Source organism: Sceloporus occidentalis, unplaced genomic scaffold, assembly GCF_023333645.1.
Source record: "Sceloporus occidentalis isolate IW3139 unplaced genomic scaffold, rSceOcc1.0.p SCAF_1, whole genome shotgun sequence".
NCBI classification, from domain to species: Eukaryota; Metazoa; Chordata; class Lepidosauria; order Squamata; family Phrynosomatidae; genus Sceloporus; species Sceloporus occidentalis.
The window spans coordinates 198,695,685-198,713,378 of record NW_028316981.1 but is presented as its reverse complement, the minus strand read 5'-3'; the positions used below and the strand labels follow the sequence as shown (position 1 = coordinate 198,713,378).

Here is a 17,694-nt window from a genome sequence, read left to right as displayed (position 1 = left end):
AAGGGTCTTTTAATAATGTGCTATATTTCTATATTTTTTTGCTTTTTTAATGGATTTGAAAGGTTCTACTGGTGTTTAATCATCACCCCCTGTTTGCAGGGCAAGAAATGTAACCAACCCAAATGTAATATCGATTGGTTGGTATGATTTTTTGTATAGCCATTTTTTTCTGTTTAGAGAAACAACAGCAACACCGTACATGGCAGGTGGCTGAAACTCAGGGACATTGTATGCAACTTTTCAAGTGACAATGATGTAAGATGCCTCCCTTTTATATCTAGTTCTGTATCACAACATGACTTGAGAGAACTAAAATACCTTGCTTGCCTGAATGACACTTAAATCTTTCCCACTGATGACATCAGTAGAATTTCATGATGCTCAAGTGTGCCCTTAAACCTACTCCGGTCCAAAACACACTGCAGAAATAATCCAGTTTAAGACTGCTTTAACTGCCCCAGCTCAGTGCTAGGGAATTTTGGAAACTAGTTTTGTGAGACATTTAACCTTCTCTGTTAGAGAGCTCTGGCACAACAATAAACTACAATTCCCGGGATTCCCTAGCACTGGGCCGGGGCAGTTAACGCAGTCTCAAACTGGATTATTTCTGCAGTCTGTTTTAGACCTCAGTTCCATATAGAATAGAATCAATATTTGCATTGTATTAAGAATATCTGCCCCTCCTTCCTTCCTTCCCCCTCTCTCTATCTCTCTCTTTGCTGAATGTCTTCACATTCTTCCCTCAACCCAACTGACCTCCAATTTTTTTGTACCTGCCATTTTTAAATTTTGAGCTGCTCAGGGTTATTTTTTAAAGCTTCTATTAGCCTCTTGCACATCTTGATGGATATACATGCATTGTAATTACAAGGGCAGTCAGAACTCTAATGATAATAAGGACACAAACTCCAGAAATTCTGTAATGCCATAATTGCTTGTCCTGGTTTTAGGTTGTTCCATGTGTATGAGATAATTAATGTAATGATGATATTATTAGGTTTTTGTTTTGTTTTTTTTAATCCTACATAACTAATTGTAAACTCTGTTTCTTTGCTTTGTGTGTGAAATGCTGAAGATGTTGTAATATAACTCCACAGCTTCAGATTTTAAGAGAGCAATCAAAGAAATAAATAAGCTTGGACAGCAACATCTGTTTTTAGTCAGCAATACCTTTTATGCTGAAACATTGCTAATATAGAACAGGCAGGGTTGGTTTTTTTTCTGTGAATAGGATAGTGTTGCTTTTTCTTGACTTAAGCAAGATACATATTATTGGTTGGCTTTCCTTTTTTAAACAAAATCTGCTTCAGAGGAAGATGATTGTGACCAGAGAATTCAGTGGGAGCAGAACCTTTTCCATGCACAGCTTCACAGGCTGTTTGTACCCTAAATGGATCCCTACAAGCATTTGTTTGGAACTCTGGGAGGGACATCTTGGGCCATAGTTTGGCTATGTGGGTGGGTGGGAGTTGGGATAAAAGCACATCTATGGGCTGCAGATAAATTTGTTTACTTCCCTCCTTTATGTTTTGGTGAAAATTTAATCTTTCTTTTTGGCTTGAATAATGATTATTGCTAAGAAGGAACTGACACCACTAGACTTTCTTGCATTAACCCACGTTGAGAAATGTGCTACCTTCCAGATGATGTTGGACTGCAACGTCTATTGTTCCTAGCCAGTACAGCCAATGATTAGGAGTTACAAGAATGGTTGATCAGCAACATCTGAAATTTCACATGTTCCCCACCACTTTGTTAGCCAGAGTTCGGAACCAGGGTTTTAAAAGGATGGTTAGGATGGAACTATGATTATCCATACTTAATATTGTCTTCAGTTGCCTCAATTACTTCTGGTATAAGCAACCACCTGCTGAAGGCCTGGGAACTAGTTTTGAAACTTTGGGATCCCATGAGGGCTGCAACTAGCAAAAATAAATAAAGAAATAAAACATACAAAGAAATAGAATCTAGGAATGGCTTCTTGACCACTTCTGGCTTCTGGACGTTTTACTTGTTTGTGTTTTCTGAAAGTCTTTGAAGACTTTCAAACCTGAACACTGCAAAACTAATGTGCCTAGAAGCTCCCAGAAGTGACAAACAGGCTTTTCTTGCAAGTAATGGTGCATATTGGGGAACAAGGTGCAAAAAGTCATCCAGGGCCACATTCAGCTCATAGGCCACATTGTGTCCAGCTCTGTATTACAGGGAATGTCCCTGCATATCCCACATGACTTCATATGCTGCTTGCAGTGTTTTCTACTGAGAGAGTTGCTATCTATGAAGCATATGAACTGTCATGAGAATCCTCAAGTCTAGCTATTCAAGAGTCTCTAGCAAGCAACAGCTCAAGGTTTCTTATGATTTCTGCTGTGATCTTCGTTTATGTGTTTCAGAGTAATTCAGGGGTATACGCCAACCTCTTTCAGCCCAAGAGGTGAATTCAGATTGAGAGAATCCCATGCATTCCAGTTAAGGGCAGAGCCAAAGACAAAAGGGTGCATATTTTAGCTAAAATTTCTTATTGCCTGTATCCTAGCCTTGGGGAAAATATTTCAGTCTCTTTAAATGGGGATGGGAATCAAAATCGGCGAATAATGGTATTACAGGGAAGGAGGAGCTGCTGTTGGAAGGGCTAGATTGAGCCCCAGGACCTGAAGTTCTCTATTCCTTTTTAAATTTGTGTGTTTGGAGGCGAAAAGATTATATAAATAGAGACAAATTTTGAACGATGTGCTAAGGAAACATTCAAGTCATTCCAGATTATCATTCTATGTCTGAAGGAAACACACCTTAATAAAATAGCTGGCAGGTCATCCATTCTTTTGCTCAGACAAGGAATAGGTTACAGTGCAGCAAACATTTACTTTTGGTGTTGCATGGGAGGTATTTTCTTCTCGGCTTACTTTGTATCTGGGCTTTACTCTCAATTAGTAAGACGTTTTGTTGTTGTTGTTGTTGTTGTTGTGTGCCTTTAAGACATTTTCAACTTATGGCAACCCAAAGGCAAACATATCACAGGGTTTTCTTGGCAAGGTTTGTTTGGAGGGAGAGTTTGCCTTTGCCTCCTTTTGAGGCTAAAAAATGTGATTTGCCCACGATCACCCAATGTGTTTCCATGGCCTAGTAGGAGTTTGAAACTTGGTCTGCAGAATCATAGTCTAACATTCAGTCCATTAGATAGTTAGCTTTATTTATACAGTGGTTTGCTAACATCATTGTTTTAAGATGAAAAATTTGAAGTGTCATTAGAAACTCCACAAGCGTTTCAAAACTGAATGTTTACTGGAGCAGTGGTTAAATGTTGGCACTGCACCCTTTCACAGTCACAAGGTTATGACTTTGATCCTTCAGGGCTCCAGGGTTGACTCAGCCTTGCATCCTTCCATAGGTCACTAAAATGAATACCCAGCTTGCCAGGGGCAATTAGCTTACACATTGTAAACTGCTTAGGGAGTGCTTAAGTGCACTGATAAAATGGCATAGAAATGTACTTGCTATTGCTATTGATATATTTCAACATTGGGATTAATGTGTTTTTTTATGGTCCATCATTTATTACCATAATCAAATATTACTACATATGAGTGTAAATCAAGCCAAGCTCTAGATTAAATGTGAAATCAGTTTTCATGTGCAAAATCCAACAAAGAATTCTCACTTGCTTATCAGAATTCACAGGGAATGCTACAGCGAAATGAAAAATTTCAATTCAGCTACCTTCAGCTGGAGACATTTCGAACAGAGCTTGAAAGGTTACCTTTGGGGACAGCAGCTACCAAAATCACATGACCACTGGCTATCCTAGCTAGGAGATTCTGAGAGCTGTAGTCTAAAAAATAAATTTTCTGGTGTTAAGCTCATGTGTCTGTGTTTATATGCACATTTAAAATCTGAGATATTATACATGCATATAAACAAAGTGCAGGTTGGAATTTTTTAAAATAATGCAAAATAATGGGTTTAGCATTTGCAAATATATTTAATTTCTTTATGGTAGGTTTTTTTGTTTGTTTTTTTTTTGCTCCTAACCACATGGTTTGCTTTGTTGCTTTGATCATAATTAAACTTGAGAGTGAGCCATTTGATTTAGCTTCTGATTTCTGAGTGCTCCCGAACAGATCTTTTATTACTCCCCATCCCTTTTAAAGAATCAATCCTTCCTTTCTGTTAGGGTAGATATAAGAGATTGTGGTGCATATGTTTCAGACCTCGTGCCTCAATTATTAATAGCAGCAGCAGCAGCAGCTGTTGATAATAAAGGGCCTATTGTGGGTCATTACTGTGGTTCATAGCCTTAACTGCTCGTTTTAATTTTGAAAACTTTAATTCCATAGTTAGTCATACCAAATTCCTTGCAGCAGCAGCAGGGGTGAGGAACCTCTGGCTCTCTAGATTTTATTGCACAGCAACACCCATAGTCCCTTTCCATTGGACATATTGCCTGGGGATGGTGGGAACTGGAGTCCAACAACATCTGGAGATCCCCAGGTCTCTTCTCATATGCACAGTTGTTCTAAAACTTCTATATTTAAATGGTAACTTTTTTATATTCACTTTTTCAGTTATACTGAGTTGCTTGCCTAAATGATCCCATTTTTGTTCTTTAAACGTCAGTGTCAGCTTTGCAGATAATACCAGAGAAATTACAGTACAATCACCATCTTCCTATGCACCTTCCTCATTTGTTGTTCAAAACAAAGAGAACCAACATAAATAAAGGTTCTCTGCTTAAGTCACCTGGAAGTAATTGTTAATCACCACTGGCAAGTAGATAAGTGGCTATTTACAATATTGAATATTATGTTGAAATTCCATTTTTCATCATTCTATTTTGTAGTTTTTCAACCACTTCAACCACTTACTAACTAGAGTCAACAGGTAACTGTGCTGAATATGGATCATAGAATCTGATTTAGAATCAAGTTTTTTTCACATACAGAAAATCTGAATTTCAGCTTTTGCTGATGTTAACTAATCATGATTAAATTGTTTCTGCTATCCAAATGACTATTCAGACACTTCTGCTATGATTAATTCAGATGTTGCTTATACTTGGAAGAGAGAGTACCAGGTAGTACTGAGTTCTGTTAGTTATATATTTCAGAAGAAGGCTGTAGCAAGCCTCCTTTGAGTATTCCTTGTCTAATAAAACCCTATGAAATGCATGGGGTTGCCATGAGTCAGCAAGCAGCATGAAGGCACATACTTTATTTTTAGTTTAATTCAGATGCTTTTAGCACCATTTAGCCACTTTTCAACAATAGAAATTGTGGAAATAGGTTTGCAGTGGAAACCACTTTCATGTGTCACTTGATGAATAGCTCCTTTCTGATTTTTCTGGTATACCTATAATGCATTGACTTTTTTAAGGTAGTTCACATGGAGACAGTGAAAGAGATCTGCCATAGCTTCTGGTGAATTGTTACTCTGAAAACTGCATAGCATACTTAAGGTAAAGCAGATAGATTTCAGGTAAATTAGTTTGATTCTGTGGGATTGTGGAAAAGAAAACCACTCATATTGAAAAATGAAAAGTAGCTATTTCTTACTGATCACTCTAAATTTTATTTAGTTTGGTATCTTTAAAATGTAGCTTTTAAATAATTGGTGAGTTAAACAAAGGTACTTTCCACTGCTAACTTTTAACTTTAGCTTATCTCTTTTTCTTTATATTGTCTTGATACCAAAGAGGGTTTGGACTATTATTTCTTACTTATTAGCACCACCATTCAATACCACAACATTTGAAAGAGAATGAACATTTGAATAAGACCATGATATAGCTGGAAGGTGGGGGAAAGACTGATATTCCAAGAAAACAAGTAATGCTTACTTTGTTGTTGTTGTTAACTGCTTTCGCGTCAATCTCAACTCATGGCAACCCTGCTGATAAGACATCTCCAAGACCCTCTGTCCTCTACTGCTATGCCCAACTCTTGCAAACTCATACTCATGCTCTTTAACAGAATCCATCCATCTAGCATGCAGCGTTCCTCTCTTGCTACTTCCCTCCACTTTTTCTAGCATTATTGTATTTTCCCTGTGATTTATATCTTCTTGTGATGTGTCCAAAGTATGCCAGCTTACGTTTTGTCATCCTGGCTTCCAGGGAGATTTCTCATTTGATCCACTCTAGGACCCATTTGTTTGTCCTTTTGGCTGTTCATGGGATCCTCAACACTCTTCTCCAGCACCACATCTCAAATGAATTGATTTTTTCATATCTTCTTTTAACTGTCCAAGGGGCTCTACAAAAGGGCAGTGGGACGCCTCCCCTTTTTGCCCCAGATTGGTGCCACAGCAGCAACACACAGCAACACCAATCTGCTCCCTCTAGGAAGTAAAGATAAGCTGCTCCTAGTAGCTTCCTGGAAGGGGTGTCATAAGCGCCACAGCGCAACATCATGATGCTCCTTCTGTGCAGGGCTGTTTGGGTGCTGTGCATGACGTGCATCATCATGGCACGTGCTGTGTGGATGGGCATGCACCAAAATGGCACCCAGGCAGTGCGGTGAGGGCTCAGAGCATGCAGATAAATATCATTATCATTATTATTATTATTATACAGATTGGCACAAATTGCCGGTCTGTACAGCCCCCAACTCTCACATCCATACATTGTAACGGTAAATACAGTTGTCCCTCCTAACATGCATATCTGGGATCCACGACCTTGAATACTCATGGAGAGGTGACCTCCATTGTTTCCAATGGGACACGCCGCCACGGTGCATGCTGCGCACACTTACAGGCACACACCCCATTCAAGCCAATAGGGCTTGGATATGCGTGAGCCTCCATTTTCACGGGGGGGGGGGCGTCTGGCACAGATCCCTTTGAAAACAGAGGGTCAGTTGTACAATGGCTTGTATGATTCTAATTTTAGTGCTCAGTTGTGTATCTTTGCATTTTAGGATCTTTTCTAGTTCTTTCGTAGCTGCCCTCCCCATTCTTAATCTTCTTCTGATTTACTGGCTGCAGTCCTCTTTTCTATCAATATTGGGTCCCAGATATGATAACTCTTCTACTATTTCTGTTTCCTCATTGTCTAGTTTGAATTTATGTAAGTTAACCGTGGTAATTATTTTTGTTTCTTTATATTCAACAGTAAGCCTGCCTTTGCACTTTCTTCTTTGATCTTCCTTAGTAGTTGTTCGAGATCTGTGAGGTTTTCTGCTAGTATTATGCTAGTATTGTGGTCAGCATATCTCAGATTATTGATATTCCTTCCTCCTGTTTGCATTCCTCCTCTTTCTTTGTCCAAGGCTGGTTTTCCTACAATATGTTCTGCATATAAATTGAACAGCCAGGGTGATCAGATGCAGCCTTGTCTGACCCCTTTGCCAATTGGGAACCATTCTGTTTCTCCATGTTCTGTTCTGACAGTAGTCTGTTGTTCTGAATACAGATTCCTCATCAGAACGATCAGATGTGTTGGCACTCCCATGTCTTTAAGGGCGTTCCATAGCCTTTCATGATTTATGCAGTCAAAAACTTTGCTATAGTCTATAAAGCACACGCTGATTTTCTTTTGGAATTCCTTGGTGCACTCCATTCTCCATCATATGTTTGAAGCCTCTGAGATCTCTGGTTGGAGCCTATGGCCCGGTACAGATGGGCTGTGCTAGGGGTTGGCCGAGGGCGCTCCGCCCACACGTCTCAAGCCTAGCATGTGATGAGGGCATCAAAATGTCAGTGCCCTGTACAGATGGGCGCTGCCATCATGTAAGTGCCATGCACTGTCCACATGGTGCCATGCAGCACTTACGTAACTGGTGCACTCATTACGCCACTACTGCGGCAGAAAAAAAAAGCTTTTTACAGGTTCTTTTTCCACTGCCGGGAAACTGCACAGTTTGTCCGCTGCATTTCCCCCCTGACAGAAAACTAGGCACCGTCAGACTGCCCTTTTGGGGCGGTCTGTACCAGGCCTATGTTCCAAGGAGGCACTAAACCAGTAAACTCATCTCATTGGGCTTGATTTCTTGGTTTGAAATAATGAACCACTGTGCATGCCATCTTTCTCAAGCAAGTTTTAATTAATTGTGTTCCAAAAAGTATTCAAATTTTCAAATAGAAAATGTGCTGCTTCACCATTCTTAATTTAAAAGAAAGAAAGAAAGAAAATATTAGTTGTCATGTCCATCTAGGAACATAGAAACTAAGCAATCAGTTGTGCAGAACAGTAAGTGTTGTCTCTCAGAATGTAGCGGAGTCTCCTTCTTTCGAGGTTTTTAAACAGAGGCTGGATGGCCATGTGTTAGGAGTGCTTTGATTGTGTGTTCCTGTATGGCAGGGGGTTGGACTGGATGGCCCTTGTGGTCTCTTCCAACTCTGTGATTCTAGGATTCTGTTAAAAATTCAGTGAGAAATATCTAAACTAATTTTTAATTGAATTTCAGATGTAGCTTTACAACTAAGCTATAAAACTTTGCTTAAACCATATGAAAACAAATTGCTAAATTAATTCATTTTTATATGATTATTAATTTTTTTGCTCTTGCCACATTGTATTAGAGAATTTGTTCCAGAGACCCTCATAGTTACTCACTTCTCTTTTTGCCTTTTCAGAAATCATCTAGATGCTCTGAAGATGACATCAGGTTGAGAAAAGAGCGAGACCGTTATTGTGCCAATTTCCTAGAACCTGCTGGTGCTCGTGCAACAAAGGAAGAGAAAATGGAAATTGAAGCCCTTACCTCAGAACATAAAAATATCACAATGGGGACTTCAACACATGCAGCAGACAGTCAAACACACTTCTTTTCTCCTGCTGCCAGTCACAATGGACTTAGAGACAGACACGAATCCTTAGACAGTGAGGTTGCTAAAGAGATCCAATATCTTGATGAAGTGCTTGAAGCAAACTGTTGCGATTCTGCTACTGATAACCCTTTTAACGGTATGACTTCCTCTTCCCCTGAGCCAAGATCATCCATTGTTGGGGGTGGTTCTGGTCCATCTATTCATGTTACAAATGATTCCACAGCGCTCAGTAAAAGTGGCCTCACTGTAGTCGATGGACAACCAGCCACTGAGCATAGTGAAATGAATGTAGTATCTGGGAAGCTAAAACCAAATGGCCATTCTGTGAGTGTACTAGAAGAGGAACACTGTGACAACCTAAAAGTGCCAGTGAGTCCATGCTCTTCCACCAGTTCAAGGTCTTCCAAGGATGGGGAGCCTGTATTAGCTACTATTAAGAAAGAAGCTAAATTTGAACTTAGAGCATTTCATGAAGAGAAAAAGCCATCCAAGCTCTTTGAGGAGGAGGATCAAAAAGAGAATTACAGAGTGCGTAAAGTGAGGCCCTCTGAAGAAATGAGAGAGCTTGAAAAAGAGAGAAGGGAGCTCATCCGAAGCCAGGCTGTCAAGAAGAACCCAGGCATAGCAGCAAAGTGGTGGAACCCACCCCAGGAGAAAACCCTGGAGGAAGAGCTAGATGATGAACATTTGGAGTCTCACAAAAAATATAAAGAACGCAAAGAGAAGCTGCAGCAGCACCCATCAATGCCTGTGAAACATGTCTCATATTCCTTTGCACCACCTGATCAAGTTAACATTAAGAAAGATGATATTGTCACAGAGCAAATAGATTTTTCAGCCGCACGGAAGCAGTTTCAATTGATGGAAAATTCAAGTCAGACGAACAGCACAGCTGCATCCAAGAGATCAGGGACCCCCAAAATGTTCACAGTCCAACCCTTCTACAAACCAATAGGTCCATCTCAAATGGACCGGCGATCAGTCTCAGTTACTAAACCTGTGTCTCTGTGTGGACAAACTGTACAGGCTGGCAATAGTGATATAACAATTGTAAAAGCTGAGAAGGTTTCTTGCATCTCAGATGACAACAGTGTTCAAAATATCTCTGGTGACCCAGAGCAAGTGTCTTCTTACATTGATCCCACAAAGACTGGCCAGGCAACAAAAATATGGTCAGAAGATAGTGAATTCACAAGTGCAAAAGCAGTGTTTACAGTGGTGAGAGATGATGAACAGGGTATATTAGAGCCATTCTCAAGGTCAGTCAATGTGTCTTCCCCTCCGGAAGAACTAGACTCTGGTTTAGATGAATTGTCTGTAAGATCTCAGGATACAACTGTTTTGGAAACACTCTCCAATGACTTCAGCATGGATAATATCAGTGACAGTGGTGCCTCCAATGAAACAATGAACGCCCTTCAAGAAAATTCGCTCACTGATTTCTCCTTGCCTCAGACCCCTCAAGCTAATACACCTTCCGAATGTCAAGGAGAAGGTGTCTCAAAGTCACTTAGTGACCATGGCTTTTATTCTCCATCTGACTCCATGCTCATTGATGAGCAGTTGGAACACCAGGCTGGTCTCCTGGTTCAAAATGCCATTCAGCAAGCCATAGCTGAGCAGGCTGGCAAAATAAGCTGCAAGCACGCAGAAGAAAAGAACTGTCAGGTCAAGGAGGAGACAAACAAGATACTGTGTTCTGAGAAACAGCACAATTCAACATTTCAACCACCTCAGGTGTCATCTCCTGTGCAAGAAAAACGAGATGCCACACCAAAGTCTTCAGCAGTCCAAAGCTCTACCCTCAGGGAAAGGCAGGCTCTTCAGCCGCCTCTCATTACTCATGCCATCAAACCAGTCACTGTGGAGGAAACCAAGCCAGAAGTCAGCTATTTCAGCAAATATTCAGAAGCAGCTGAGCTTAGGAGCACAGCTTCCATTCTGGCTATGCAAGAAGCAGAAGTGACCGTAGGGCCTTTCAAACTGAGGTCAAAAAAACAGAGGACTTTGTCCATGATAGAAGAAGAGATCCGTGCAGCCCAAGAAAGAGAAGAGGAACTGAAAAGGCAGAGGCAGGGAATGCAGCTAACACGGAGCCCTGTTGCAAAGAATGCACCTTCACTACCCACCAGAACTGTGTCTTACAAAACTGCACCAGGTAAGAGCTTGACATTTTATCCTATGCCAAGCAAATGTGGACTCTCTTGTTTTCATACTCTGACCTTTTTGTTTGTTGTACATGTAGGTAATATTTTGCAGAATGTAAAAGAATGCCTTGCCAAATGAGACCTGAGAGTCCATCAGATGAGATGTTAGCAGACTCTCATTTAAAAAAAAACGCAAGGTCATGACTCCCAAGAAACACACACACAGGACATAAGTACAAAGTCTGTCACTTGTCTCTGTCATCTAATATTTGAAGATACCCTGTTTCTGAGCTCAGAAACTGAATTTAGCTGTGTTACCTAAAGGAGTGGAAATAAATCTCTTAAAAACTGTATCTTGTGGAAGAGAGCACCATCAAAAGAACTGTTCTTTTTTTCTGTCCTGAACTTATTGTCCATTAGTTTTCCTAATTTTAGTGCTATATGAGGGCGCTGGCCAACATCTTTTCAAAGTCCAGATATCTAAAGTAGATTATTAATTCCCATCAAACTTGGGTCCTTCTTTACTTCCAAGTACAAGAATCCTCAACCATTGGATTTTGGCTAGGGGCACTGGGAGTTGGAGTCCAAAGAATCTGGATGACCAAAATTTGAGGACCACTATATTAGATCACCACCTTTAACTGATAGTCAGCCTACATCCAGCATAACAATACCACACTTTATTTGAAATTTAAATTCATTTGAAGTGATGGTAAAAGAAATTTAGAAAGGGTTTGAGTAATAGATTCATTGTGGACTTAACTGTAGGGCTGGCAACACAGCCATTTTTTTAAAAAAGAGCTTGTTTTCTTTATTTAACTTTTGAAATTATCAGCCTGTCTTCAACTCATCAAAATCAGAAATCAGTCTCATTTTGACAGTACACATATTTTTTAGAAGATCAGATTGATGGACAATAATTACATTTTCTGTAGCACATAATACCACAAATTGGAATTGAGGTAAATGAACGGTGAGAATGGGACAGTTAGACAGCATAATTGGCCTTATGATTTGAGCCCATTCCAGCAATGTGGCTAAATATAACAAAACATAAAGCTGAAGTTTAATTTGTAATGTGAAAAGTGTCCGACCTCAAGCTTGGTGTCAGAATTCAAAGACATAGCCCCATTAGTTTGGCTTGGTATGCAAAGGGATATTATTCACACACGTAACCTGCTCATTCATGGATGTAAATGTCTGTCCGTAGGCACTTCACTCCAGGCAGCTGATGAAGTAGCCTCAATCTATGAAAACTTGTTACAAACTAATTTCTCTCAGTCCCAAAGATTCCACAATATCCTTTGGCAGACCTCAAACTTGTCTCATATCAGCTATTCTTGATAGCCTGCCAGTGCCATAGAAGAAAGGGCCCCAAAAGCTATCTCAAAGGCGGGTTATAGACCGCCGCTTTGCGGCGGTTTCCCGCCGGCGCCATTTGCTCCATGAGGGAGCTGCAGCAGCCACACTGCGCGGCTCCCGCGTGGAGCAAAAAAGTACCTCCATTTTGGAGCTTCTTTTTGCGGCGCCTCTATGACGTCGCGAGGCGCCTGGGGCGGACTCGCGACGTCATAGACGCCGCGCGACATCCGGACGCACAGCGTCCGATACGTAAAGATGGCGGCGCCCGTATGAACAGGGTGCCGCCATCTTGTACGTATTCTATACGTACTAGGGTTAGGGGGGTGCGGAAGCACCGCCCCTTCCTAACCCTAGTACGTATAGAATACGTACTAAATGGCGGTGTGTAACCCGCCAAAGAGAAGTAGAAGTGGGGAGCTATCTGTTGCAATCACTGCTGGCCAAGAAAGGCATATCCGAGGTAATGAACATTAAATTGGTGGTGGTAGAAGACCATCATTAATGTTTGGAAAGAATGAATAGATAAAATGAAGTTCAAATATGAAGCTGAAATGTTTTGTTGTTTCCTCACAAGTATGCCTCTTAGATTTTTTTTACTTCAGTTTTTTTTTTTAAATCTTCACAGATATGGAACTTGTGTGACTTTCCTGACATTATTGGACTATAACTCCCAGCATTTTTCATCTTTGTTGGGAACTTCAGTCAAACAACAGTTCCCACCCTTGCTATACAGCAACATGATCCACAAAAATAGAACCAAAAATAAAGGTTTATATATCCTAAAAACTAAAGCCCAACCGTTACAGAAGTACAGAGAGCACCTAGGTTTTGGGCTATGACTCCAAGAATCCAGCTAATAGCCATGTTGAATGGAACATTTTGGAAAGAAGTATAGGCACAAAACTCTGCTTTTTCCAGCTCTGATTGGGATAATACTTCTAACAACTTAAACTCTGAAAAATAAAAAATAAAAATAGGTACTCTGTCTTAAATAGCAAATGCCTCCATAAAGGATATGAGCTATAGCTGAAAACAAAAAGAGACTTCAAAATATTGGATATTTTGGACTTCCAGAAAGTTGTTTCTGTCATATACACTGCTGGACATCTTAACTGCATGAATGACAGAATCTACACATATCTGAAGATACTACAGTGGAAGGAGGTATATATGCAAGAAGATGCTGTGCTTTGCATACATGTTAAAATCTGTTATGTGGATGTAGATCACCAGTATACACAATCCAAATAATGTTGCATACTTTTATGGTCTTTGATTTCATGGCAAGCACTGGGTTCTCCCACTGAGACCATTGTGATTTGAATTCACTTAATCTTAACTAGAATTAGTACCTCTTACAGCTCTTAAAGCTCCATGCCATGTGAAAGATAAGTTATACAGTGTGCCCTTTCCTTACACAGGGATATGTTCCGTACTTCCCCTCCCGCATGAGGGGGAAAACATGTCAAGTCAAGCCCCATTAGAAGTAATGGGGCTCGTGCCCGCAGCATGCCGCAGGGCGCACGCCCCATTACCTCTTCCTGGAGTGTTGAGGCTTCTTCCAGCGCAGGTTTCCAGCGTATGCTGGAGGCCGCATAAGCCGTGTCCATCTATAATGCAGGTGCACTGTATAACACAATAGTGTGAGATATAGATCATACCCTAGAAGTAGGGACTTGATTAATTATAAGGAAAGTAGTTTTCACGTAGCACTTACTTCTAAACTTTAATGGCAGCTATTGACAGATTTCTTCAGAAAGAGGAATTGTATGTTTCAGCTTAGAGAACAAATTTTAGTTCAGTATTGATACTGGAATGTCAACTTGAATGTCAACAATTTTGAATTGTTATACTTGAATGTATAATTTTGGGGACATTGCTGCATCAATGCAGAGTAACATTTCTAAACATGTGCTTTCATTCTTCCTTAAACCTAACCAGTAAAGAAATTAGCACATTTTAATTTTGGCATATTTTTAAACAATAAGACATCTAACAGATTTTGCTATTTCACAGATGATTTTAGGCCATTCAGAATAATTTTCATTCATTTTCAAGAACTGTAAAGAAACTTTGTTTGCAGCTAAAAAGTGGAAGGTAACCCAAAAGGGAGGTTAACTTAGACTGTGTGTACACTTGGATTTAGCTTTATGGACAACATAGTGAGAGGATCTGCACAAAATATGAAAATTTCGTTAGAAAAAAAATGTGTAATAATGAAATTCAAGACTAAAAAGGAATGAAGAAATAATATATGTTTTAATGGGTCATCCACTAAATTTATGCTTTCATGTTAATGCTTTTTCCTCTGTGGCCTGCCTAGAAGTTCAATGTGACATATGATTTACAGGCCTGATATAAATTAATTTTTGGAAAAAATATTCCAATTATTTTGCAGTTTTGTGTGCAGTCTTTGTAAATTGTGCCTCTGGCTGCTGTTGTATGGGCTGCAACAAAATTAAAAATAAATACTACATCACAGCAATGTCTTTATTAGGCCAAGCAAAAGACAAAATACACACACTTTCAAAATTCCATGGTTTCTTTATTATTATTTTTTAAATGTACAGGAGAATAATAGTTGCCTGTATCTTGTTTGAGATATTTAGCTAAGATACTGTTCAAGGTGGCCTTCAGGGAAGATTGATGCAGGTGAATGTCCCACCCTTTCTTTGCTATGATGATGATTTTGAGAACAAGGACAATAAACACTAAGTAGACAAATTTCCGTCTCATGTTAGGAGCACCGAAGTTAGAACTAGCCCATCTCTGGACTGTTAGCATTCTGATATAGGAGCTGCCCACCCAGTGAATCATTTGCAGAAGACTGCACTGGTAGTAGCTGTTGTCATCGTCACATACTTGGCATGCCATTTAAATTGTGGCACACTTCAGATTTCACCAGAATTTATATATAAGAAGCAGGCTGCTCTCACAGACAATTTCCTCCACCACTTCTCTTAGCTGGTTTCAGCATCGTATTGAATCTTAAGCTGAAGTGAAAATGGATGTCCTAATGGGAACTGAAATTTCTTTTAAATTGTTTATCTGGTCTGTATAAATATGGATTGAAGTTCTCTTTAAACATCCTATCTGAAAATTTGATGAGGGCAAGAGCAATATTTGAGGCCATGGAAAAATACTTGAATGGTTTCTCTGCTGAACCTTTGTTATGAGTGTTTAGTAGATTAATATTTGTGGAACAAAAGAGAACAATAACTTTGACTGCTAAGACTATATAGTATATACTGTTTTCTCTTTATGTAATATTGATAGGGCCAGAGATAGTAACTAGTTAAAATGAATTACATTGCGAGGTAGGTTTAAATTTTTCTAATGAACGGAAGCATTTTAATTAAATCTATTTTTCAAGCCAATTTAAGTTGGAATTTCTGCATAACTTAATTCCAGAATTAAATTGCTCAGTTGCTGGTTAATTAAATAAGACATTTAAAAGAACCAGCATTTTATTATAATTTAGTATTTGAATATTGTGTCCTCAAAAGAGAAGATTTACACAGTTTTACATTTCTCTTTACTGTACATAAACGTAGTATTTCTTGCCTGGTATTCGCATACCCTGAACTCTTTGGGGAAATTATTCTGCACAGAAATATAGTTATTTGTATGATAATTGTGTGATCTTACGCACACACAAAAACTGATCCTAGAAAGCCAAATGTGTTTTTTGTGCAAGATTGCTGTTGCTGTATAAAAAAAGTAATTTTGTACAAAAAAAAAATCTTGAGCAAAAAAAAACAGCAGTATGGCTGGTTTTTGTACAAGATTTCTAGGTTTTGCATAAAAAAAATTTTGGGGTACAATATTTGCACAGAATTTTGCACAAAAAAATCCTCCATTTCGTTGTCTGAAAACAGTGTTTGTTGGCGGGCGACCAATACAGCCCCCTCCCATGTATTTCTGTACAGAACGATTTCCCCCAAATCCTTCAGAATGCACAAATGCTGGTTGAAACTAGACAAAATCTCGCCACTGTTCTTCCAAACTGTTTTCTTGAGTTTTGAGAAATACATTTTTGGCCAGGTAACAAAAAATTGTGCATATTTCTACAGTGTAAATGCCTTGGGTGAGACAGCAGTAAAGTGGCAATTAACTCTTCACATGAACATTGATACCAAGGGTGGGCAAAGTGTGGTCCATGTGCCACATGCAGCCCCAAAATCATTTCTATGGTCCCCAGGGGCCATAATATGTTTGCAAAAACCTTTTTTGCTCCAGAGTGCTTCCAAATGCACTTCAGGGGATGTGAAGGGTATTTCCACCACATTTTAAGGTCCCTTGGAAAAATTTTCAAACAAAACCTCTTACCCCCAAATGCTCCGAAATATCCACTGGTCATAGTTCCATTTTACAAAATCCTCAGCTTCTTAGTCGAAGGAGGAATATTTTTAATTCTCAGCCAGAGAACTCTAGTGTCTCAACAGCCTACAAACATCAGGAGTCTATAGGATGCAGCCACGGTAATTAAAGTGGAATCATATTGCTATAATTGTGTAGTGTGAAAGGGCCCTAAATCATTATCTGATGGTGTAAGTCCTATCCTATACCATAGGTTACCTATCAGGTATCATTTCATTTTGCTTTTGAACCAATATTCTTTCTGTTTGCTGCACCATTTGGGGGCCCATTCAAACAACACAGTTTTAGAACTATAATTCCATTTTAGTGGCCATAGCAACATCCTATTGAATCCTGGGGTTTGTAGTTTGATGAAGGACCAAAGCACATATCTGGCTGAGAATTCTACTTTTTTCCTTGTTGGCTCTAAACTGCAGGATTCTACTGGATAGAGCCATGACAGTTAAAATAGAATCAAAGCACTATAACTATATGTAGCGTGAATGGACCCTTTGTTTGATTCAAACTTCACTTCTGTAAGGAGGTAAATGTATAGCCAGATTTAGAGCGAGAAAAGAAATACTTAGCATTCAAAATAGCCAGTTGCTGTTTTTGATGAGTCTGTTCACCATCTAGTGCTGTGCTCTGCAAAATCTGAACTCTGCTGTACAAACAAAATGGAGATAGGGATTTCTGGATGTTTCTGGAAATACCTTATGTTGTTAAATTCTGATTAGATTGACAAAAAAAAAACTCTGAATTGTTTTTTGGTTTTTACATTTTTCTCCTAATAAAGAATGGAGCATAGTTCAAGCTTGTGGGATTTTTAGTTTCAGTTTCAACACAGAATGTGATATGCACTCAGTCTTAGGGTTTTTAATTTTCTGTTACTTATTTTTGCTAGAGTGTATTCTCTTGTAGGACTACATATGCTTATCCTCATTAAGTGTATCCTTTCCACTTGGCATTCTCCTTTACAGGAAAAAAATATATATACATTGAATCAAGCTGATGAAAAATGGAGTATGTTGTAAATCTTTGCTGTGCTTAGATCTTCAGT

At 39.3% G+C, this 17,694-nt stretch overlaps 1 protein-coding gene across 5 annotated transcripts in view; it reads left to right on the top strand.

The window, feature by feature from the left end:
- Nucleotides 1-17,694, top strand: part of PALM2AKAP2 (PALM2 and AKAP2 fusion) — a 320,690-nt gene that overhangs the window by 281,782 nt on the left and 21,214 nt on the right. For all 5 annotated transcript variants that reach the window (XM_089488588.1, XM_089488587.1, XM_089488592.1 and 2 more), the window contains one exon: nucleotides 8,572-10,924. In XM_089488588.1, coding sequence (XP_089344714.1) covers nucleotides 8,572-10,924 — 2,353 coding nt within the window. The remainder of the gene's footprint in view (nucleotides 1-8,571; nucleotides 10,925-17,694) is intronic.